This window comes from Populus trichocarpa, chromosome 1 (genome assembly GCF_000002775.5).
Source record: "Populus trichocarpa isolate Nisqually-1 chromosome 1, P.trichocarpa_v4.1, whole genome shotgun sequence".
Lineage (NCBI taxonomy): Eukaryota > Viridiplantae > Streptophyta > Magnoliopsida > Malpighiales > Salicaceae > Populus > Populus trichocarpa.
Window position 1 is genome coordinate 1,623,830 of NC_037285.2, and position 20,308 is coordinate 1,644,137.

Consider the following 20,308-nt stretch of genomic DNA (forward strand, 5'->3'; position numbering starts at 1 on the left):
ATGTCACTTTCTAAGATCATGCTAATGTAAAATCACTAATCAAATCACCAAGCATGCCACGTCACTATAGCTAAGCGATCTGGTTGGCTCGGCGAGGGGCTAATAATAACTCGACATGTGGGGGAATCGCCACTAGGCCGGACGTGATGGGTGGAATATTACCACCTTAGGGCTCACCTTATCCTTATGATAATACAAATCATGCCATATGAGACTCAAGAAAGAAAAGCACTTCATCGGAGGGGATGGTAGGGCACGAATTTCATATAAAACTAAGAGGTTATAAATTAATCATACTTATCATGTTTTTCTTCGAGATTTTATTCCGCTTTAATCAATGTTTCCTTGTCTCTCCTCTCATATGATGAGGTTACCATTAAAAAAACTGTGATCTCTTGTTTTGTCGTTTCTGGCCTTTAGCACTTTCGACCTAGCTAATCAATTCGTATTAGCTAGCTAGCTAGCTAGCTAGCTAGGTTAAAAACTATGATTAGAAACCAAAAAAAATAAATCTATCCACAAGGTAAAAGCCAAAACTCAAGAAATTTGTTTCGTTTCCTTTTTCTCCCAGATCTATACGATATATTCATGAATGACAAGCTTACTGACTATCGATCTGACTACAAGATTCTCAGACGTAACATTGTTGTTTATGTGTGTAGACAATGCATGTTTCATGCATCACCTTCAGAATGACTTGCCACTGTGTTTGCGAAATCGTCTCCAATTATATATATAGGAATATCTTGATTAAAGTTTTTTGGCATACATAAATAATGTGGTTGGCATATATATGATATGCTTGGGATCATATGATTTAACGTCGGCAAGATAAATATCATCTCAAACAAATTAAACGAGTGGTTTTTTTTTTATATATAGTTATTTTACCCGATGAATAATATTAATATTAATATTAATATTAATATTGTAAAACTCTCCCAAAACTTAACTTGAATTAGACACCCACATTACTCTATGATTTGATTTTAAATAATAAATAATACTTGGGTAATGAATGCGCATGTCAATACAAGAAATTAATGTACAATATGAATATTTAGATTTTTTAGAGTAGAAATCTTATCTATGTGTTATAATTTAATCTAAACTCGATGGGTATCGATTTAAAGAGAGTGATTTTTTTATATAGTTTCGATCCTTACCTAATAAATAATGAATAGAATATGGATATTATCAAAATCGATCTAAAATCCAACCCCAACATAACTTGAGATATCTATATTTATACGGTGTCGCTATAATAGAAACTCAGATATCCCCATCTATAAATACAGTGGCAGTGGTCGAGAGATATATATCCTAATTGTTAAAACTAAAAGTAATTAAATTGAAACTTTATCTCTATACAATTAGTTGAGCTTCTATATATGAATATCTTACTAGGCGATGCAGGTTTAAAGGAAACAAATTAAGACAAAGAATGAAGTACCATGCCATCATGTTTCCGGGGCATAACAAATTAACTTTTGTGGTATATACAAAAAGAAAAAGGTAAAACCCATCAATGAAGAAACCTAAGTAACACCTTTTAATTAACATGATGATCAATGTTCTGTGTATCAATCTTTGCAACTCCTTTTCTTGTATATATATGTTTAATTTCTTGGTATTATTTTAGTGTATTTCTTCCTCTCAAAAGTTAGGCAAAGTTCATTATAGTAAGGCCTTTTGGTTTGTACAAGTGAGGAGATGAACTGTCCAGCACAAGAAGAAAACATAGACTTACTCAGCCTGTTGATTTTTAAATTTGCTAGGCCAACTTTTCCCTTCATTTTGCTTTAACTTGTTCACAAGCAATGATGTTCGTTAAAAAAAATAAAATATGAAGACAGCTAGCTAGGGTTCTATGTATGCCTTTCGTGCCTAGATTTCCTTTTGACGGGTGTGCATGTGTGTGTATGTGTAGCTTTATGCTAACATATTATAGAGAGAAATTAAAAGAAAAAACCTGCTTATGCCCTGCGGGGTGTGTCTATCATTTCACCTACCTTTTGTGATAATAAATTGGATTTTTCTTCTCTAGCCTAATTATAAATTAAAAGCAGATTCATAATTAATGTCGTCAGAGAATCAAAGCAATTATACTCGGGGATCTATGAAGGGTGCTTTTTTATTTGGCACATAGAATAAGAGTGCTTTAAAAAGTATATAAATAGTACTGCTTATTTACTGTTTTAGGATAGGAAAGATGGAAATAGTGGGCACAAATATGATATATTTCATTTTATATCTTTTTTTTAATAATATAAACATTTATTTTAAAGTTGTTACAATTAAATATTTATTTTTATTTATATTTTTGTCTTTTTTCTATTGTTCTTGTTTCTTCAATTAATAGACACTAACCAAACATAGCAAAATAAGCTCTTTATTAATATTAGGGGTGTTCATAGACATAGATGAGTTGAACTTGAGCTTTTCTAGAAGATTAAATAGGATTTTGTCAAGATACATGCATGTACCCTTTAAGGGAGATGTTATTATCAATAAATAAAATCTTTTAATTTGCATAATCAATAATATTAAATTATAGATTAAGATTATGTTATAACTAACACATAAAACTCGTAATCCGAGTTATGAGACCTGAATAATAGCATAAAAATCAAATTAAAATAAATTTAAAATCTAATACTTAATAAATCCAATATTAATAAAAAAATAAATTGAAAATTGAAAATACCCTAAAAAATCTCAAGGATCAAAACAAAAAAGATATTAATATTCCAACAACAGTGAAATGTCAATGTTAATGTTAGAAATGATTTCTCTGTTCTTCGATCTTCACCACGAAATCAACTTCTTTTCTTCTTCTTCTTCTTCTTCTTCTTCTTCTAAAGTTTTTATAATGACAAGCATAGTACATGGCAATATATAGTCAACACCAACATTATCTTATAAAGAAGTTCAATGTCTACGTCCGCAACACCTAACTTAGTCGATTCTCTGACCTACTTAATTTACCTTTTGGTGCCCATTTAACTCATAAATGATGAAAAACACATCAATTATGATCATTTCTGACTGCCTAGCGACTGTTGGGTTAAAGAAATCTCTAATCTCAATAATATAAATTGACTCGACGATAGAAAAATCGACTATGATGTTTTCAAATTTGACTTGAAAATATAAATAAAGAAATCTAATCTTATAATATAAAAATTGACTCTACAATTATATGATATTTTAAAAATTAACTCGAAAATATAAAATTTGACTCAATAAATTATCATTAAAAAAAAAATCTATGTCAATTAGTAACACGTACGTTGCTATATATTGTCCCACCTAAAACAAATCCTCTTATCATGACTCGTGAGAATGTTAAAAGTTGGCGCGGACGCACAAAACAATTGTCAATAAATAGTACCTCCAAAACAAATTATTTTATTAGCCAAAGGCATATAATGGTTCCTAAATATATTTTGGCATTGTTTGGTATTACGGTTTAATTGTGTTTTTTTTTTTTAAATTAAAAATTAAAAATAATATTTTTAATGTTTTTTTATTGTTTTAATGTGCCAATAACAAAAAATTAAAAAAAATTATTTTGATGTGTTTTTTATAATGTCCTAAAAAACTCAAGTAGCTTATGAGCAAAACTTATATCTTGGATAATTAGTTAATCTCTTCATTCTATCAGTTTTTTTTTTTATTTCTAATTAAGGTGACCGATGCCTAATAAGTCAAGGTGACCGGATGCTAGTACTTATGAAAATGTTCTCTTTGGTAGATTTAGAGACTTTCCGATGCTTAAGTAAACATTTTTTTATAAAGAGAGTGTAATAATATTTTAGAGAGAGATACTTTGAAAGTATGTATGCAGTTGAAAATATAGATTGTGAACCTGTAGCTTTAAGGATTCATAAATTATTTATAGCTTATAAGTTTTGTTCTTTTGTGAACAAAAGAAGTTAGAGTGTAATTTTGTCCTGATAGTATCAATGTGAGATAAATATCCCTTATACAAGTATTAATAAAAGAAAATATCTCTGACATATGTATTAATAGAAAACAAATATATTTTACACAAATATTAATGAGATGACTTTTATAAACTATTCCTTACATAATATTAATATTGATGAAAAGATGATATGTCTTTAAAAAACTTTTATACATCTAATAGTGTAAGGAGATTATGATCCAAAATATATTGGGTTAGTAAAAAGGTCCTCTATGATAAATAATGAATTCTCAAATGCTGAGCTCTGCTCCAAGGCTAAGCTCATGACATTGGGCTCTTCCCTAAGCTAAGCCCATGGGGCTTGGGCTTTCCTCAAGGTTGAACCTATAAAGGTTAGGCTCTTCTCTAAAACTAAGCTTATTGGAGCTGAGCCCCAACATATTGCTTGAAACTATGAGATTTTAGGTATTCAGAGATTTTTTAGGCTCGTTAAATTTTAATTTATCAATTTTCAAGTGAAAATTATTTTAAAAAGTAACACTTACCACACTTTCAAATAGGCTCTTAAAATTAAGGTCTTAGTTGTTTTCGTGAACTCAAAAGACCATATATATATATATATGAAAGCTTTTCATTACCTAGCTACAAAGTAAAATTAATAATAGCAGCATCCATTTGATATATCAAACTTGTTATATATCTAAGGGGTAGCTCAACTGGTCAAGTCTTGGGTTTGCTCTCTAATGGTCACGAGTTCGAGTCCTCTTAGGGCCACTGGAGATTTACATGATCATTAATTTCAGAACCCGTGGGATTAGTCGAGGCGCACACAAATTAGCCCGGACACCCAAATTAATAATAATTAAAAAAAATTGTTATATACCTTTGTGATTGCCACTTTTATATATATAGATAAAATTTACAAAATTCCCAAATGTTTAAGAGAAATTAACATGTTCAACACCAACCAAATTTCTCTAAAAAATAATTTTATTGAAGGCTAAGCTGTAAGATTCGAAAATCATTACAATTTCACATAGAACGTACCTCCTAATGCTTCATGTTGTCATCCATATATATATATATATATGTGTGTGTGTGTGTGTGTGTGTAGCATAATTGTTTTCATAATGCATAGTTAGGATGAAAGGAAAGAGAAAATCTATACAAAGGAGTAAATTATAATTTAGTTATTGTATTCTTTTATGATTTTCAAGTCAGTCCTTCTATTTTTAAAAATCACAAGTTAGCCTGTTAAGTAAAGTTTATTTTATTTTATTTTATTTTTTGAAAAATTGAGATTCTTATTTTTAAATGCACTTTTAGTATTGTGTGTAGTATATAAGATTAGAAAATTTAATTACAAGTCAAGGATATTTAGAAAAAAATTTAATTAAAATGAAAACCAACAAGATTTTGATTTTGCTTTTGTTTTTGTTTCGGTCCAAAATAGAATGGGTGGAACAGATGATATTGGACCGAGATATTCAAGACAAGCGAGCTTGAATTTTTTCTTTTTATTTGAAGTGGTACAGGATATTTCAATTATTGCAGCTTGAACATGATGAAATTGACAACTGTAATATAAAAAATAGAATTATATAAAAAAACGTTTTTCAAAGATTACAATTACATCATTGGGAAGCAATTCTTATTATTTGTTTATGTTTCTTGGACCAATTTGATTGTGTTTCATGTTTCACTTTCTCCTTGTTAGCTTTTCTTAGTCGTCGTCTTGTCGTGTGGTGATTGAAATTGTAGTATAGTTTTTTTTTTAAATAATTTTTTATTTAAAAATATATTAAAATAATTTTTTTTAGTTTTTATTTTTATTTTGACATTAACATATTAAAACTATAAAATAATATTAAAAAACAATAATTTAATGTTTTTTCAAGACAAGAACACTTTTAAAATACCCTTAAAGAAAAAGGAAAATATTAACTGGATTAGTTTCTTGATGCATATTTGTTTCTTACCTACTGCATTATGATTATGGTTAATAATAAAGAGAAAATATATCATTAATTTAAAGGTTAGACTTTAGGGATTTATTGCTTCTAGTAATTAATCACTACTCAGCTTGATACAGAAACATTATAATAAATAGAGCACCAAAAACATAAAAATCTAGACAATCAAGTTGATATGGACTTGACATGAACACACCTTCTTGACTAACTCATGGAACATTGGGTCCAATACAACATTATAAGACGAAACTATTTCAATTTTCAAACTTTGAATGTCTTTTTCTTAGACCAAATTAAATTAAAACGTGTCATTCTCTAAAGAGCTAAGTGTAAAAGAGAATGATTCCCACAAGTCTCAAATTGAATATTGTCCTCAACACTGAACACTACCGAGAAAAAGAAATCTTCCCTTTAATTTGAACCTGTTTTATATATATATATATTTGTTTGAATGACTTTTGAAAGTATTCAATTCTGCCCGCTTCAAACTCCCTTTGAAGCCATCAATTATCTCTCTTTTTCTCTCACTCTCGAGTCAATTTTGTGTGTTTTACAAGTTATATGTGCCATACACACAAGATATGTACTTGTTTTGGGAATCTATGTGCTGCCTGCCATGAACATTGGTTTAGGTCCAAGACCATTGCATATATAATGCTGGAAATCAAGGCCATCTTGAATATAACAACTATGGTGGTAGACCTTCGCTTTCACAAGTGGAAGCAATGCCCTTCACAAATTCTTTGGATTTTTGAATTTCCCTGACATATCCATTTATTTTCGTTGTTAAAGTTTGATGTTATAAATTTTAAGGAGTAGCTTAATTAGTCAAGTATTGAATTTGTTTTCTAATAGTTACGAATTCAAGTTCTCTCAAGGCTACTGGAAACTTATATAATCGTTAATTTCAGGACCCGTGAGATTAGTTGAGGTGCGCGTAAACTGACCCGAACACCCATGTTAATAATAATAATAATAATAAAAAGTTTGATATCATAAAACTTGAAGTGTCCAAATCCTTCAATCCCCAAATAGTTCACAACACTAGAAGAGAGAGCAAAAAGAGTCGTAGAGAAGGAACAAATTCATAGCTAGAATTCTTGTACACCTCTCCCCATCAAGGAGATGACTTAGTTGACACTCTTGTGGTTCTTGCGAGACGCCATAAACTTGATAGATACCTCTCTTTGGCTCCACATGAATGTGAGTGAAGAGGAACTACATATTAGTGGCATAAATTATCTTTCCAGCAATCATATTGCTTACTAAAGACCCAATAAATTCCCAAATAAAATAGAAAAGAGAAGAGGTACATGAAAAGGGTGATTGATGCATCCCCTTCACTAGCTGTGGCTTGAATTGCTAAAATGGAAAGGACCTTAAGAGCTTTTATCCAATATTTCATGCACACCTGGGCTGGCAGATGAAGAGTCAGGCCGGGCCAGGCAAGAAATTGACAAATTTCTAACTTGATTCTTTGCCCATAGAAGCATTAATTGATCAAACTTTTGCACCAAAATGATTTTTCTTTGTCTTTCACTTTCGTTCTTGGAATCCCACTCTGTGGAAACCTTCTTACAGGTTACATCACGGGCTTGGAAGAACAGTCATTGATCAATCATTGAGAGCCACGAAGGCGTCCCTGGGCTATAAGCTAGCTGTTATTGCTTATGAGCACACTATTCTTGTTCAACGGCGTAATGCCTTTATGACACAAGTTGAAATGAGGGCTGTCAGGATATAATTACGAGAAAGTGACCAAAATTTTAGTTTCTAGAGAGTGGATTTCAATTTATGACCAATAATTGATCAGTTGTATGTGCTTGTCACTTACATTTCCTTCTCGATCCAATGATAAACAAGAGATTTGGGTCAGCACTTCTATATGAAAATACTAATTAACATCATTATAAAACTAAGAAAAAAAATAATAATTTGTAGTAATTTTAAGATAAAATTTATGAAATATTCAGCAGGAGTACTTATTAGTTTGTAGTAATTTTAAGAATTTATGAAATAAATATTACTTTTTTCCTCTCTATAAACGACACTCTTTTTTTTAATCAAAATTATACTGTTCATTGATGAATTTATATGGTACAGTGAGTAAATCTGCTTGACAATTCAGAATCTTATGAATTAAATAATATTTTTTTTTCTTTTAAGGTTATAATAATTAATGAATTGCATAATTACGAAGTAGGTAGTTAAATTTTATGGAGTCGTGAGATAAATCCTTACACCATAGTCAATGAATATACCTAATATATGTGTTCTTGCAACACATATATGTAGGATTTTATTTAAAAAGAAATTAAGGAATTTTTTTTTTTATTTTAATAAATTTAAAATGTCAGTATTTTACTTTTGCAAGCAATAAAATCATCCACCAACCCTCTTTTCTTCAATATTTGGATTTAGAAGCTATCAAGCCATACCCGTTGAAACTATGTATGGTATAAGCCCAAGCTTACTTCTTTCTGGTAAAATAAAAGGCCCATATTCTCTAGAGTTTCATAATGGCTCAAAATCATCTTCAAGTCCAAGCAAGGTTTTTTTTTTTTGCCTAAAAAAAACAATTGCTGGAATATAGATATATCTTCATGTCAGTTTTCACCTGATTCTTTTTTATTTTTATTATAATCTTGGCCATGCAGGTATTAACCAGGGTTTTTTTTTTAAATTAGTTTTCATACAAAATTTAAATACTTTCCTATTAATTCTTATATAATTTATCTACATCCAAACTAATATATTTATAAATAGAAAGAACAAATAAAAACAAAAACATATTTGGTAGGGAAATAGAAACAAAAACTTAAAATAAATGTATTGCTAAGACAATCTTGAAATTAATTTGTGTCATTTTAAAACATGAGGTAAAGAAAACATGTTTTTTTTTTTGTCTTCATCGTCTTTATTTTTTTTTGTCTCGAAACAGTAATTTAAATGTAAGAAATGAATCAAGACTGTTTTTTTTTTGTTTTTATGTGTCATGGCTCATCAGATTGAAGTAGATGGTATGTTGGTGCTTGTAAAGTTTTCATGGACAGAGATATATTATTTACAGGTTAAATCCTCCAGTTTATACGCCTCCAAGAGAAGAAAAATTCAGATTGCTGCATATTTCAGAGTGCTGATTAGCAGGAAGGGCATGAACAGAATCGAGTCTACCAGGCCATTTGTTCTTTCTGAAGAAGAATCCTAGATGTTGAAGCTATACACCAGCCATATAGCTTCATGAACAGTTAATTGCTTTAGGAGAACAGATTGAATGAGACACACATATATCCATTCAAGTTGTATGTGTTTACATCTGCACTCAAAACTACTTGCACTTAACCACTCAAGTCTGAAGTCATCTAAAGGAACTTTGTTTATCCCAAGTCTTTAATGAGCAATCTGAATCAAAGCTAAGAACTTTCGACGTTGGCCGGTTACATTTTATCGGACCCGGAAGGCCCTTCAAGCTTGGAGACCTTTGCTGATAAGCACTAGGCCTTCCGTACCTAGCACTGCTCGGCACTTCAGTAGTTGTAGATGATATCAGAGAAAGCTTATTCTTACATGGAGAATAGCTGTCAGAGTAAGCATCAAAACTCCCTGGCCTTAGCTTTGGTGAGCTCATTGATCTTGTTTTTGCCTTGGCAGATTCAGTTGCTGCCATGTAAGTTGGAACCACAGGAGATCTAGAAAAGGAATTGTCTTCTCCCAACGAGCATTGCTTTCTATGGAAGGATTTTCTTGGAGCTGAAATGGGAGAATCTACACTGTCAAGGTGATACAGTCTCTGCAAACCTCTCAGTTTAATCTGCTTTCCTCTATATTCCACTCCAGGCTTTGGATTTGAGGTTAAAACTGAGTCCAAATCTTCAAGCTCTTTACTCTTAACAAGTTGAGTATCCACCCATTGATCTAACCAGTACCTCCACCTTCCACTTGGCTTGCTTCGCTCCGATTCAGCTGAATTCTGAATTTTTTTTTTGTTTTTTTTTGTCATCCATTCTGAGAAAATACTGCTCAATGAAAAGCTATCTAAAGAGTGAACGTGCCATGATAGAGAAGCTTACCCGGCGGTTGAACCAGTATTCTCTTATCCGTTCTCTCTTAATCGCGGCCTCTTTCTTGCTTAGAAACGAGGCAACTGCCTCTTCCTTTGTCAGAAGGCTGCTATCCCATCTTCTTTCACTATTCATATCCATCTGAAAACATAAAAAAAAGAAAGAAATCCTTCCATTATTCAGATATCATGGCACAGACCTGATAGCTTCAACATGGAGTTAGGGTTGTTAATTTGGGCCCAGATAGAGTTGAAGTGGTGACACAGACTTAAGATACTAAGATGTTTTGTGTTGATTGGGTTGCTGAGATGACAACAAAGATCCTCTATACCTACCTTTATTATCTTGTCACTCAAATTTTCTAACTGTTTATTTTCACTACAGGTCCAAGCACCTTCCACCATTTGGATCCTTTTTGCACAGACTTGTGACTGGATATTTACAATGGATTGCAAGCATTTTAGAGTAGTCATGGCTTGGCGTCTCACGTTCCGCCCTCGGATAATTGCTTGAAGCTTCACTATCCCCTTCAGCGCCCGCAAAGCTTTCCTTGCCTGCCGAAAAGAATAGTTGAGATTGTTGCATGTTCTATGAAAGCTTTCAATAATCAATTGACTGAGCTAATAAAAGGGACTTTGATGTCAAATGGAGAGAATAGCTTGAACAGACTCACAAGGTAACCCCTAAAGGTAGCTTGAATTTTGATGGCAGCCAGTTCTTTGATCCCCCTCGCATGTTGATGAGTGGAATGAGGGGCATCACCTTGAACTTCGAAGGCTAAATGGTCGGTTTCTTTCTCATATTCATTGATAGAATGAGGAACACCAGTGAGCAAAACCACCTCGGCCGCAGCCTGAGCAGCTACAACAGCTGCCTCAGCAGCAGCAGCAGTGGCAAGAGCAACACTTAGAGCATGCTTGCTCTGCTCCTTCTCTGCTTCTTCTCTTAGTGGTGATGATGGAGCTGCAATGGAGGCCAATCTATTCTTGACCTTAAACTTTCCAAAAAACATCCATTTTCTTCTCCTTTCCTGATGATAACACACATAATACATCAAGTCATGCATTTTAACAGGCATCGAGAGATGTTACAAAGGAGAAAAACTACCTACCTTTTCTTGTCTTGACTGTGTGTCAGAAGTAAATAACCTTCTCACTCGATAGAACCAGCTTCTCTTCTTAGCCATTGAAGCACCACAACTTCACACAATATTGTGAGATCCTCAATGATCTGAAAAGTTCTCAGCAAAGCACTTGTATATTACTTTTTTTTATTCAACTTGCATACAAATCTTAAACTAACTAGAAAATGCTAAATTTCATGAAGATTTTCGATGTTGTAAAGTAGGTCAATTGCTTACCATCTCCTGAAATCAAGGTATTTGGTGAGTCAAACAAGAAAAGCTACTTCAAATAAAGATCAAGTCTTGAGGGCTTGGATCACAGTTAAGAAACTGAGAAGGGATGATTTTCCTTGAATTCTCAAAACACAAACACCAAGAAATGTGATAGTAAAGTCACTAAGAGACTAATGAAAATAGACTGAAATCACAAACACCAAAAAAGTTTGTTAATTCCCTAGTTGGTGGCATTCTTGCTGGTATGTTTTGTATTTCTATGCAATCATTCATCTTTTCCATGATGAGTTTCATCTGTATAAAGTTGTGGGCCTTTAAGCAAGAACTGTCCAGAGGGGAGAAAAGAAAAAAGAAAAAAACTTGGAGCCATCCATCTTACTTTCATGGAAAATACCTCATATAAACATCCTTCTCAAGACTCATGGGACCTCCCATCTTTTTTCCAACTTTCATATTTCTCAACTCTGATAGACCTGACATGTACACATGTTTGTTGGGGTTGAAATTATTGAACTACCCTCGTTACCTCTTGTGAATATAATATATATATATATATATAAACTACCGCGCAACAAAAAACAAACGAAGTATTTAATGTAGAACTTTTTAGTGAATCCATAAAGTACCTGTATTTTTCCCAAAGCGAAGAATTGAGCCCTCAGTTTTTCCAGGTTACTGCTCTCCACCCTTCATGGCATGTCTTTTATTGCTTCCAAGGTCATCATCACAAAGTCCTTGTGAAACAGAAGAATGTGGCTACTCCTAAAATGACAACAAAACAAGGAGAGACTGTTGAATGGGCAGTGTCCTGCACATGAGCACACTTCTGCTCAGACATACGAGAGTGAGGGGACTATTATTGAGCAAAGTGGGGATGGTACCAATGTGCAAAAGCTGAGTGGGAATGTGCAGATGAAACCAAAACACACTTAGCTTGTAAGATGGAAAGACAGCTGTGTAAGGGCCCCTGGAGGAGAGGAGATGTCATAATTTTACTCAACTTTTGGGAAAAAAATAAAAAAGAATGAAGGAAAATTCTCCTTCCTTTATGGAGCCTCAGTTGCCCCTCTCTATCACTCTCTTAAAACCACCTGCATGACCTTAACTCCTCTGTCTAGGTTTTGGTCTGCCCAGCAAGTTGGAATTAATGGGCTTAAAATGGTGCTGGTGATAATGTTAATGCAATCACTGTCTCACTGGTTTCTTCCTGTTTCAACTACATTGTGACTGAATGGCTAGTGGAATTACAAAGATCAGAACAAAAGCTTGGAGTTTATGAACATACCTTAACTTTGATTAGAATTTTCAAATCATGTAGGGATTTTCTCACTTGTTAATGAGTAAAAGAACTCGGCGATAACTTGACTCCTCGAGCAAAAATATGATTGAAGAGAAAATTCCAACCCAGAAATTAGACACTCAATCTTAGAGTCCAACCCAGAAATTCCATAGTGACAAACAGGGTAAGTCAATAGACTTGCATCATTACAAGAATGGGAGTCAAAAAAGCTATGGGAAATAGATGAATGATTAAAGCCATTGGTAAGACGCTTGCATGTTTAACACAAGGCCTTTGATTATTCAAGGCATATAATTCATTGGTCCTTTGGAGCTCATGATAGCAATGCCTCAAATTGAGTGGTTTTTGACTTATGATTTCTAGCCATGGCGCTAGGATTAAAGATAAGTTGCTATTTCGAGAAAGAAAAAATAAAAAATAATAAAAATAAAAGGAATATATTTCCATGTATTTCTTGTTTCTAAAATACAGAAAATCACCTTAAAACTATTTTAAAAACGTATTTATTTTATGTTTTCATTTCTACTAAATATATTATCTCTTCTATCTTAAAACATTAAATATATTATCTCTTTTATCTCGAAACATTAACCTACCCTGTTGACATCCAACTGAATCTGGAACCGGAATTCAATGAGAGAAGTTCTCGTTAGTATCCAAAATTTAACCCAAAGGAGTGCTCATACAGCTATATATGTTCTTATTTTTGGTTTTAGAAAATGGTGCATTTTCATGTTACTTTCAGAAAGAATCAACAGTCTTTGGAAATCAGTGCTTGCCTGGCATGTTCTATCAGTCTGCAAATGGCAACCGAGGATCAGTACATGTTTCCCACTACCATCTCTTACTTTTCTAGTACATTTACTTCTCCAATAAAATATTTAAAACGGGTATGGTAAAACCTTCTTCTTCCAATATGTTACTTCATTGGTTAGTAACATTCTACCCCTCTTTTGTTGAGTTTACATTGATCTTTATTTTTATTTTTTCAGATTTCATATGACAAGTTAGGGGTGAGCAAAAAAACTGAAAAACAGATTAAACCGAGAAAAACGAAAAAAAAAACCAAAAAAACCGATCCGTAAAAAAAAACCGATTAAAATTTTAAAAAAACCGACTGGTTCAGTTCAGTTTTGGTTTTATAAGCCTGAAACCAAAAAAACTGAACCGAACCCAAACTGAAAAAAACCAAAAAAAAACCGAGCCAAACCGGAAAAAAATCAAGCCAAATCGAAAAAACCGAGTCAAACTAGTTTGAACCGATTTTTATCCTAAAAAACCAAATCGAAACCGATCGGTTTGAACTGGTTTTGGTTTTTTTTTAAAAAGAAATTTTTTTTGATTTGGTTATCTTTTTTTTATAAAAACCGAATCGAACCGAAAATAATCATCTCTATAACAAGCTATGTATATAATTATTTATCGTAGGCTCTCGAGCTATATAGAATAGAAATAATGTAAACACATGTAAAAATATTAAAGGTTTAATAAGTGAAAATGGTTGTAGATATCAACCCTGAATTTATATTTTTATTGTTTTAAAATAAAACATATAGTGATTATCTTCTTAAAATGTTTATAGGACCTTTAAATAGATGAGAAGATCATACCTCTCATAGTAAACAATTAGAAATTCCAGAAACATAAAAGAAAAAAAAAATTGAATTAAAGCATAGAATTCAAAAACATATAGGTAAAATAACAAAATTGACCCAAGAATATTTTTAAGATGTTAACCTAGTTGTCGCGTGATTATATTTTCTTTTAGATTTAGACATGTTCTATTAATTCATAAAAACATATGCTATGTTATCCACATAGTTTATTTGTGTTAGATTCGCTTCTAGTAATGTTTAAGAATTGTTTTTTCATGAAAAGAAAAAATTAAATACTTCAATGTAAAAGAAAAAAAAATCATAGCAAATTTGAAACAAAGATGGTTCATGGTTTTCAAACTCATTTTAGGGTGTAACCTGGTTTAGGATCAAGATCATTGAATTATTTGGTTAACTCACGAATCATTGGATTAATCATGTTTTTCTAAAACAAATATCATTTTATATTTTAAAAAAAAGTTCCTTGAAGTTGACCTTGCTCAACTAGGTTGCAAATTAACTAGTAAAATTAATCTTTATGTAACATATTTTTAATAGTAAATAATATTTTTGATAAGTTTTTAAGTAAAGTATTTCCATCAAAATAAATTAGTGTATTAACGAGAAAAATTATCTTCTCAAACAGGCACTTTAAGTTACTTTGTTCTTGATTTTGCAGGTTCAGAATTCACAGGCTTTAATGGACATGCTATCTTTCCTAGGATCCAACTCAATTCTAGGCCCAGCCTCCCTTAAGGCCCAATAACTCTGTAAAATGCACAGGAACATAAGCCCATGAAATCCTCTAAGAACTGCACAGCCATGTTTCAGGCCTGTGAGCTTTCTACCTTTGAAAAGACCTTTCGTTTAGGGCCTGGTTGGTGGTGATCTCTTCTCGTGAAGACACCCACCCTCGCGTGAGAGAGCCTTTCGCCCATTTATCAGAAGAAGGAAATAAAAAAGAATGTTGTGCCCTTTTTAATAAAATGGTGATTTGTTAAATTTCACCTTTATCTTCTCAATATCTTGACTCTCTTTATATAAAATTGTCAAAACCCCCAAATTTCTACTCAATTAAAAAAAAAACCCAGCTCGAGTCTGGTTTTGTTTTGTTTTGTAATGTGGTATGGTTAAAGGTGTTTTTAGATTAATTATAATTTTAAAAATTATTTTATTTTTATTGTTTAAACTTGTTTTTCATCTTAAATTATGGTAAAAATTTGTATTTAGAAAAAAATTATAATTTATAGCTGTTTTTAAACATGGATAATTGAATAATAAAAAAAAGTCTCACAAATTTCTTGTTTTTGCAAGGGATCTTCCCAACCCCACCTTTATAAAGCAAAAACTCTTCCTACGACCAGAACCAAAGCATTCTCTTATGCCCCTGTGTCTTCTCGTTACTTACCTTTACACGAAATCCAACCTTCTCTCTTCCATTACCCCCTCCTCTTTCTTCTCCTTCAAGCAAAACCAACAAATTTCCACACTTTTTTACATAATTTATTTCACTGTTAAAGTAATTATCTTTGTCGAATAATGAGAGAGTGAAAAGACAGAATCTTGATTTGTTTTGGAGGTTGTTTGATTTGTTTAGTGTAATGGGAAATTGGAGAAATCGTCCATCACGTAGATTCTTTAACAAAACATCAACAACGTATTCTTATGACTACCCTGAATCTCCTCCTCACTCAAGTAAGTATTGTTTCGATATGTGATTATGTATGTATTGGTTATTGGTTTTTTTTTTTTTGCATATATTTAGTTTTTGCAATTAAATTTGAATTGGGTTATGTGGGATTGTTGGAATCTTTATTTTTCATGATGGCTTTTTGTTAGAATCTGTTTATGTTTGTTTGGTTGATTTGTTTAGTTGGTTTTTGTTTTTCTAGTTGGGAGTTAAAAAATTGTTGCTTTCTTGGTGTTATGTTTGGTAGCTGAGAAAATGGTGGTTAAAGGATGGAAATTTTGATAATTTTTAGGGTTGCATGCTAAGAGAAAACGAAACTTTGATTGGCAAGTTGTTTATAATTGGTGCAATATTAGTTAAAAAAATGAATCTTCATGTCCTGTTTGGTAGCTTAGAAAATGGTAGGAGAGATTGGACATTCATATCTTTAGTGAATGCTGCATGTTAAGAGTTTTTTAAATGCAGAGATGGTATAGTTGGTGTAGTTTCAAAATAGGGTTTTTCATTCTAGGTAAGGTAGATAAGAACAAGAACATGACAACAAGAAAGCAATAGGATTAGGTTTGGATATGCTCGCTATGCTTGTTAGTTACTATTACTTAACATGGAAAGTGATATATATCAAAGAGGCATTTATCACATTACCAAATCTATATCAATTTCAATGTGTTTTCATCCTAATGCATAGTTGTTAACTGTATTCATGATTCGTGACGGTGAGAGTTACACGTGGTAGCTTTTGGGAGAATACTAGCTCAGTTTATACTTGGATTTCTTAGCTGTTCTTCGTTGGCCATGATTTTCCCTTTCCTTTTAATAGTAGCAATTAAGATTTCTTTCTTTTTTCCTTTTGATCAGGTTAAGTACATATACAGATGTTGCTTGTTAGGAATTTATTCTTAGAAGCTGACAGCAGTTAATTATTCTTGAAGCAAATATTTTACTCTTTTTATGTTCATTGCTTATGTGGCTACGTTTACACATGTGCTTAGCTGTTTGTATGAAGAATGCATTGTTTTGGAGGGTGAAGATTTTGTAGCTAGAACTGACAAACGTAAAAGGAAACCTCTTGGGTTGATTTGCTATTATGCTAGCTAACATATTAAACAAGAAATTACATGATATTACACCGGTCTTCTTGAGCAAGGGCAGATCGCATCCTCATTCTGTTGAATTTTGGCCCACCCATCTCTAAGTTGCTAAAATTGGTGGAGTTTTGGACTTTGGTCAGGTCCAACACTAATAGTGTAATTAATGGTGGAAATTGATTAAGCAAAACAGCTTTTATTTACTAACTGATTTTTGGAAGTCCATACTTAGAGGATCCTTTTGACTAATTTATTGGTGTTTTGCATATCATGAGAAATTTGGAGATAAGAATGGAGCAACATGCTTTGAAAAGATTAGGCATTATTCTATGCATTTGAATTTGAGCTTATTTTCATCTCCCATTTATCCCTTCTTGTAAATTGCTAGGCTTTAGTGCTGGCAATTATACATGACTTTTCTCTACTTTGGACAAAGCCTCGATGGAATTTCTTATCCTAGCTTCAGTCCTTTACTTCATTGGTTGAGTGGGACTGTGAATCACCACTCTCAGTGAATTCAAAACTCTGCACTAGCAGCTCTTTTGTGGTTTCATAGGTATGGGGATTTTCGAATTTTTTTTCTTCATGTTATGTGGTGCATACAAGATTTTTAAATTATAGGCTGTGTATGAGATAATGCTTGGATGGTTTTTTCTGTTTTGGTAATAAATTCCTTTCCCCTTTATGCTATATACTCTTTTAAGGTATGTTAATTAATTTATCTTTTAACCTTTTGAAGGCTTTGTTGATGATGGTATTCCTTCATGGGAAAAGAAGTTCTGCTCTTTGATTGGATCAGTACCGTGGCGGAAGGTTGTAGATGCTAAGAAGTATATGTATTGCCATGGTAACATACTCAATTGGGATGACTCAGCAGGTGAAGAGGCATTTCATAATGCTAAAAAACGCTTCTGGGCAGAGATCAATGGTGTCTCTTGTGGCATCTCTCCACCTGATCCAAATTTATTTATTGATGAAATAAAGTGGAATGCCTACATTGATCCTGAAGTCATCAAGGACTTGGAACAAGATCTCTTTGTCCCTGATGAGGGAGATACAGGTGGCAAGGTAGGGCGTAAAAACAAAAAAAGAAGGAACTTTGTCTCCATTCCTTCAAATGGGTGTTATGAGAATACAGATGATGTTAAAAATCCTTGGGAAAGTAATAACAATACGCAAAGCAGCTTGTCTTTGATTGATAAAGCGAAGAGCTGGAACCAATGGGATTCTGATATCAACAAATCCAGTAATTTAAATAAGGTTGATAACCCCTGGGAGCGTGGCTTTTCTCAGGAATCTGAAGCTGTGAAGGGCAAGACATGGGGTGTCTGTGGTAATAAATCATGGGGATGGAATCATAGTGGAAACCATGTCGATCAATCAAATGATTGGAATAACAACAGTAACCCTTGGCAGCATAGCCGTCAAGGAGTTGACCCTGCAAATGACAAAGGGTGGGGCAATTTGAGGGATAGTTCTCGGGGCTATAACCAGCATGAATCAAGGAAATGGAATAATGACTGCAAATCTTCGGGAAACGGATTTTTTCAGGGTAGTGGAGCTTCTAAAGATAGAAAATGGGAAGACAACGGCAGCAATTCACAGGGTTGGAAACAGTGGGATAATTATGGTAAAAATACAAAAGGTTTAGATTTCAGAAAACATGGTGGTGGTTGGGAAACCCGGAATGAGGGTTCCTGGCAGAGGGAAGGTGCTCACCAACATATAACTGGCTATGAAAGCACAAGGTTTCAAGGGGATGGTTTTCAAACAGGTCATTCCTGGAGTGGAGGAAGAACTAAGAGGAGGGTTAGTTTTGCTTTTGAATAGCCAATGTTTGTAGAATATTCTTTCTTTTTTCTTTTTCCTTTTGCCTGGGAAACAGATGCCTGTGCTGCCAACTCATATTTCTGAAGATGACAGAAATTCACAGCATCAAAGCGAGCAGGTTTTTGCAGATGCCATCAAGCTTTTAGATTTCTGTTTATTTCTTTGACTCACAAAGATATGCTTCTTTTGTGCAATTCACACCACACCCTGACAAATAAAGAAAGAAACAATCCTACTGGGTGTTCAAAAGTTCATACATGCAATTTCTTCAGAAAATCTACAAACAGATTTATTTATTTTTTTGGAATTCGTCATCAATGGTGTATTTAGGCCTCTGGATTGTATCTTGTGCAGTATCATAAATTGAATGTGAACCTGCCCAAACAGTTCCCCTTTTGGGTGGTTAATTCTGTACTGACATCTGATTGTTCAAGTCAGGTGATTCGATTATCTCTACTGTTGAAAGTACTTTTGGTACATTTCAGAATTGTGAAGCCAGATGAGGTAATGCTGGACTCTCAGGAGATGACATAACTTAGGTATTTTGGTAATGTGTTGTAACTGAAACCAAATGTATCATCACATTTTTAGCTTCAACTTGAGCAAATGGTCAAGTACTTGTCTTGGTTGCTCCAAGGAACCTGTAGATAACCCTGAAAAACTGTGGGAGAACTAAAACGTATGAACATAGAACTTTGCAGACAATTTCATAGAGAAGTTTACAGCAAACAGCTGGTCAAAGGTCAGGAAAGAAGCAAGCAGAAAGGGAGGTAAACTGGCACATAATGATCACATAGCAGTGCTATCCACCTATAACATGGAGTATAATCATCTGAATATAATCTTCCGCTTCTTTTACTGCAAAATGTGGCAGTGAGACTACGTATACAAGCAATGATCTGGAAAAGTATTTTCATGTCTGGCTGGTTTAAGGAATGGCAATTATAGCTTCTCTAAGCTAAAACTAACACCCCTAGATTTGCTCAAGAACACCCAGCAGCCATCTAAAGTAAAAATTACACTCAGTAGCTCTCAATTTTGACACAAAATGCGCTCTGAAGTCCTTCTGAAGAATTTCTGGCCTTTTTTTTTTCTTCGCAAACTCTGCAGCTCTTCTTGTTCTACACAAAGTCTCTGTCGTTCTTCAAGTCTTCAATTTAGAGTCTTCTGGTTGGCCTTAGATTAACAATACAGATTGGGGTCTCTTTCAGTTCCGAGTTAGGACGGCAATGACAGCTTGAATACTCAGTTAAAGATGACAGATTCAGTGTTCAGGGTTTTCAGTTTCAGACAAACTGACATTCAAAGATGACAATCCAACAGTATCAGGATTCTGGAGCTGATCAAGGTGCTTTTTACCAAGTAAAAGAAAATACTCTATGTAGAGGAAGTTTTTGTAATCTACTTGTTTGAAATTGCTCCTGAACCAGCTGAAACAACAGATTCAAAACCCTCGGTGCAAAGCATGAACACTACAAAATCT

At 33.2% G+C, this 20,308-nt stretch overlaps 2 protein-coding genes across 3 annotated transcripts; one reads left to right on the plus strand and one right to left on the minus strand.

Annotated features, from left to right (window-relative positions):
• Positions 1–9,174: 9,174 nt before the first annotated feature.
• Positions 9,175–12,161, minus strand: LOC18094320 (protein IQ-DOMAIN 11). Of its 2 annotated transcripts, none has more exons than XM_024601811.2 (6): positions 11,949–12,161; positions 11,077–11,195; positions 10,639–10,995; positions 10,301–10,519; positions 9,975–10,106; positions 9,175–9,874 (listed from the first exon to the last, which is right to left on the minus strand). In XM_024601811.2, the coding sequence occupies exons 2-6, from the start codon at positions 11,149–11,151 to the stop codon at positions 9,263–9,265; spliced, it is 1,395 nt and encodes a 464-aa protein (XP_024457579.1). In that variant the 5' UTR covers positions 11,152–11,195; positions 11,949–12,161; the 3' UTR covers positions 9,175–9,262. The 2 variants fall into 2 exon arrangements, with proteins under 2 accessions (XP_024457579.1, XP_006368583.2); XM_006368521.3 differs by lacking the exon at positions 11,949–12,161 and adding an exon at positions 11,326–11,784.
• Positions 12,162–15,385: 3,224 nt separating this feature from the next.
• Positions 15,386–19,275, plus strand: LOC18094321 (uncharacterized). The gene is made up of 2 exons (XM_006368522.3): positions 15,386–15,912; positions 17,735–19,275. The coding sequence occupies exons 1-2, from the start codon at positions 15,819–15,821 to the stop codon at positions 18,823–18,825; spliced, it is 1,185 nt and encodes a 394-aa protein (XP_006368584.1). The 5' UTR covers positions 15,386–15,818; the 3' UTR covers positions 18,826–19,275.
• The last annotated feature ends 1,033 nt before the right edge of the window (positions 19,276–20,308 follow it).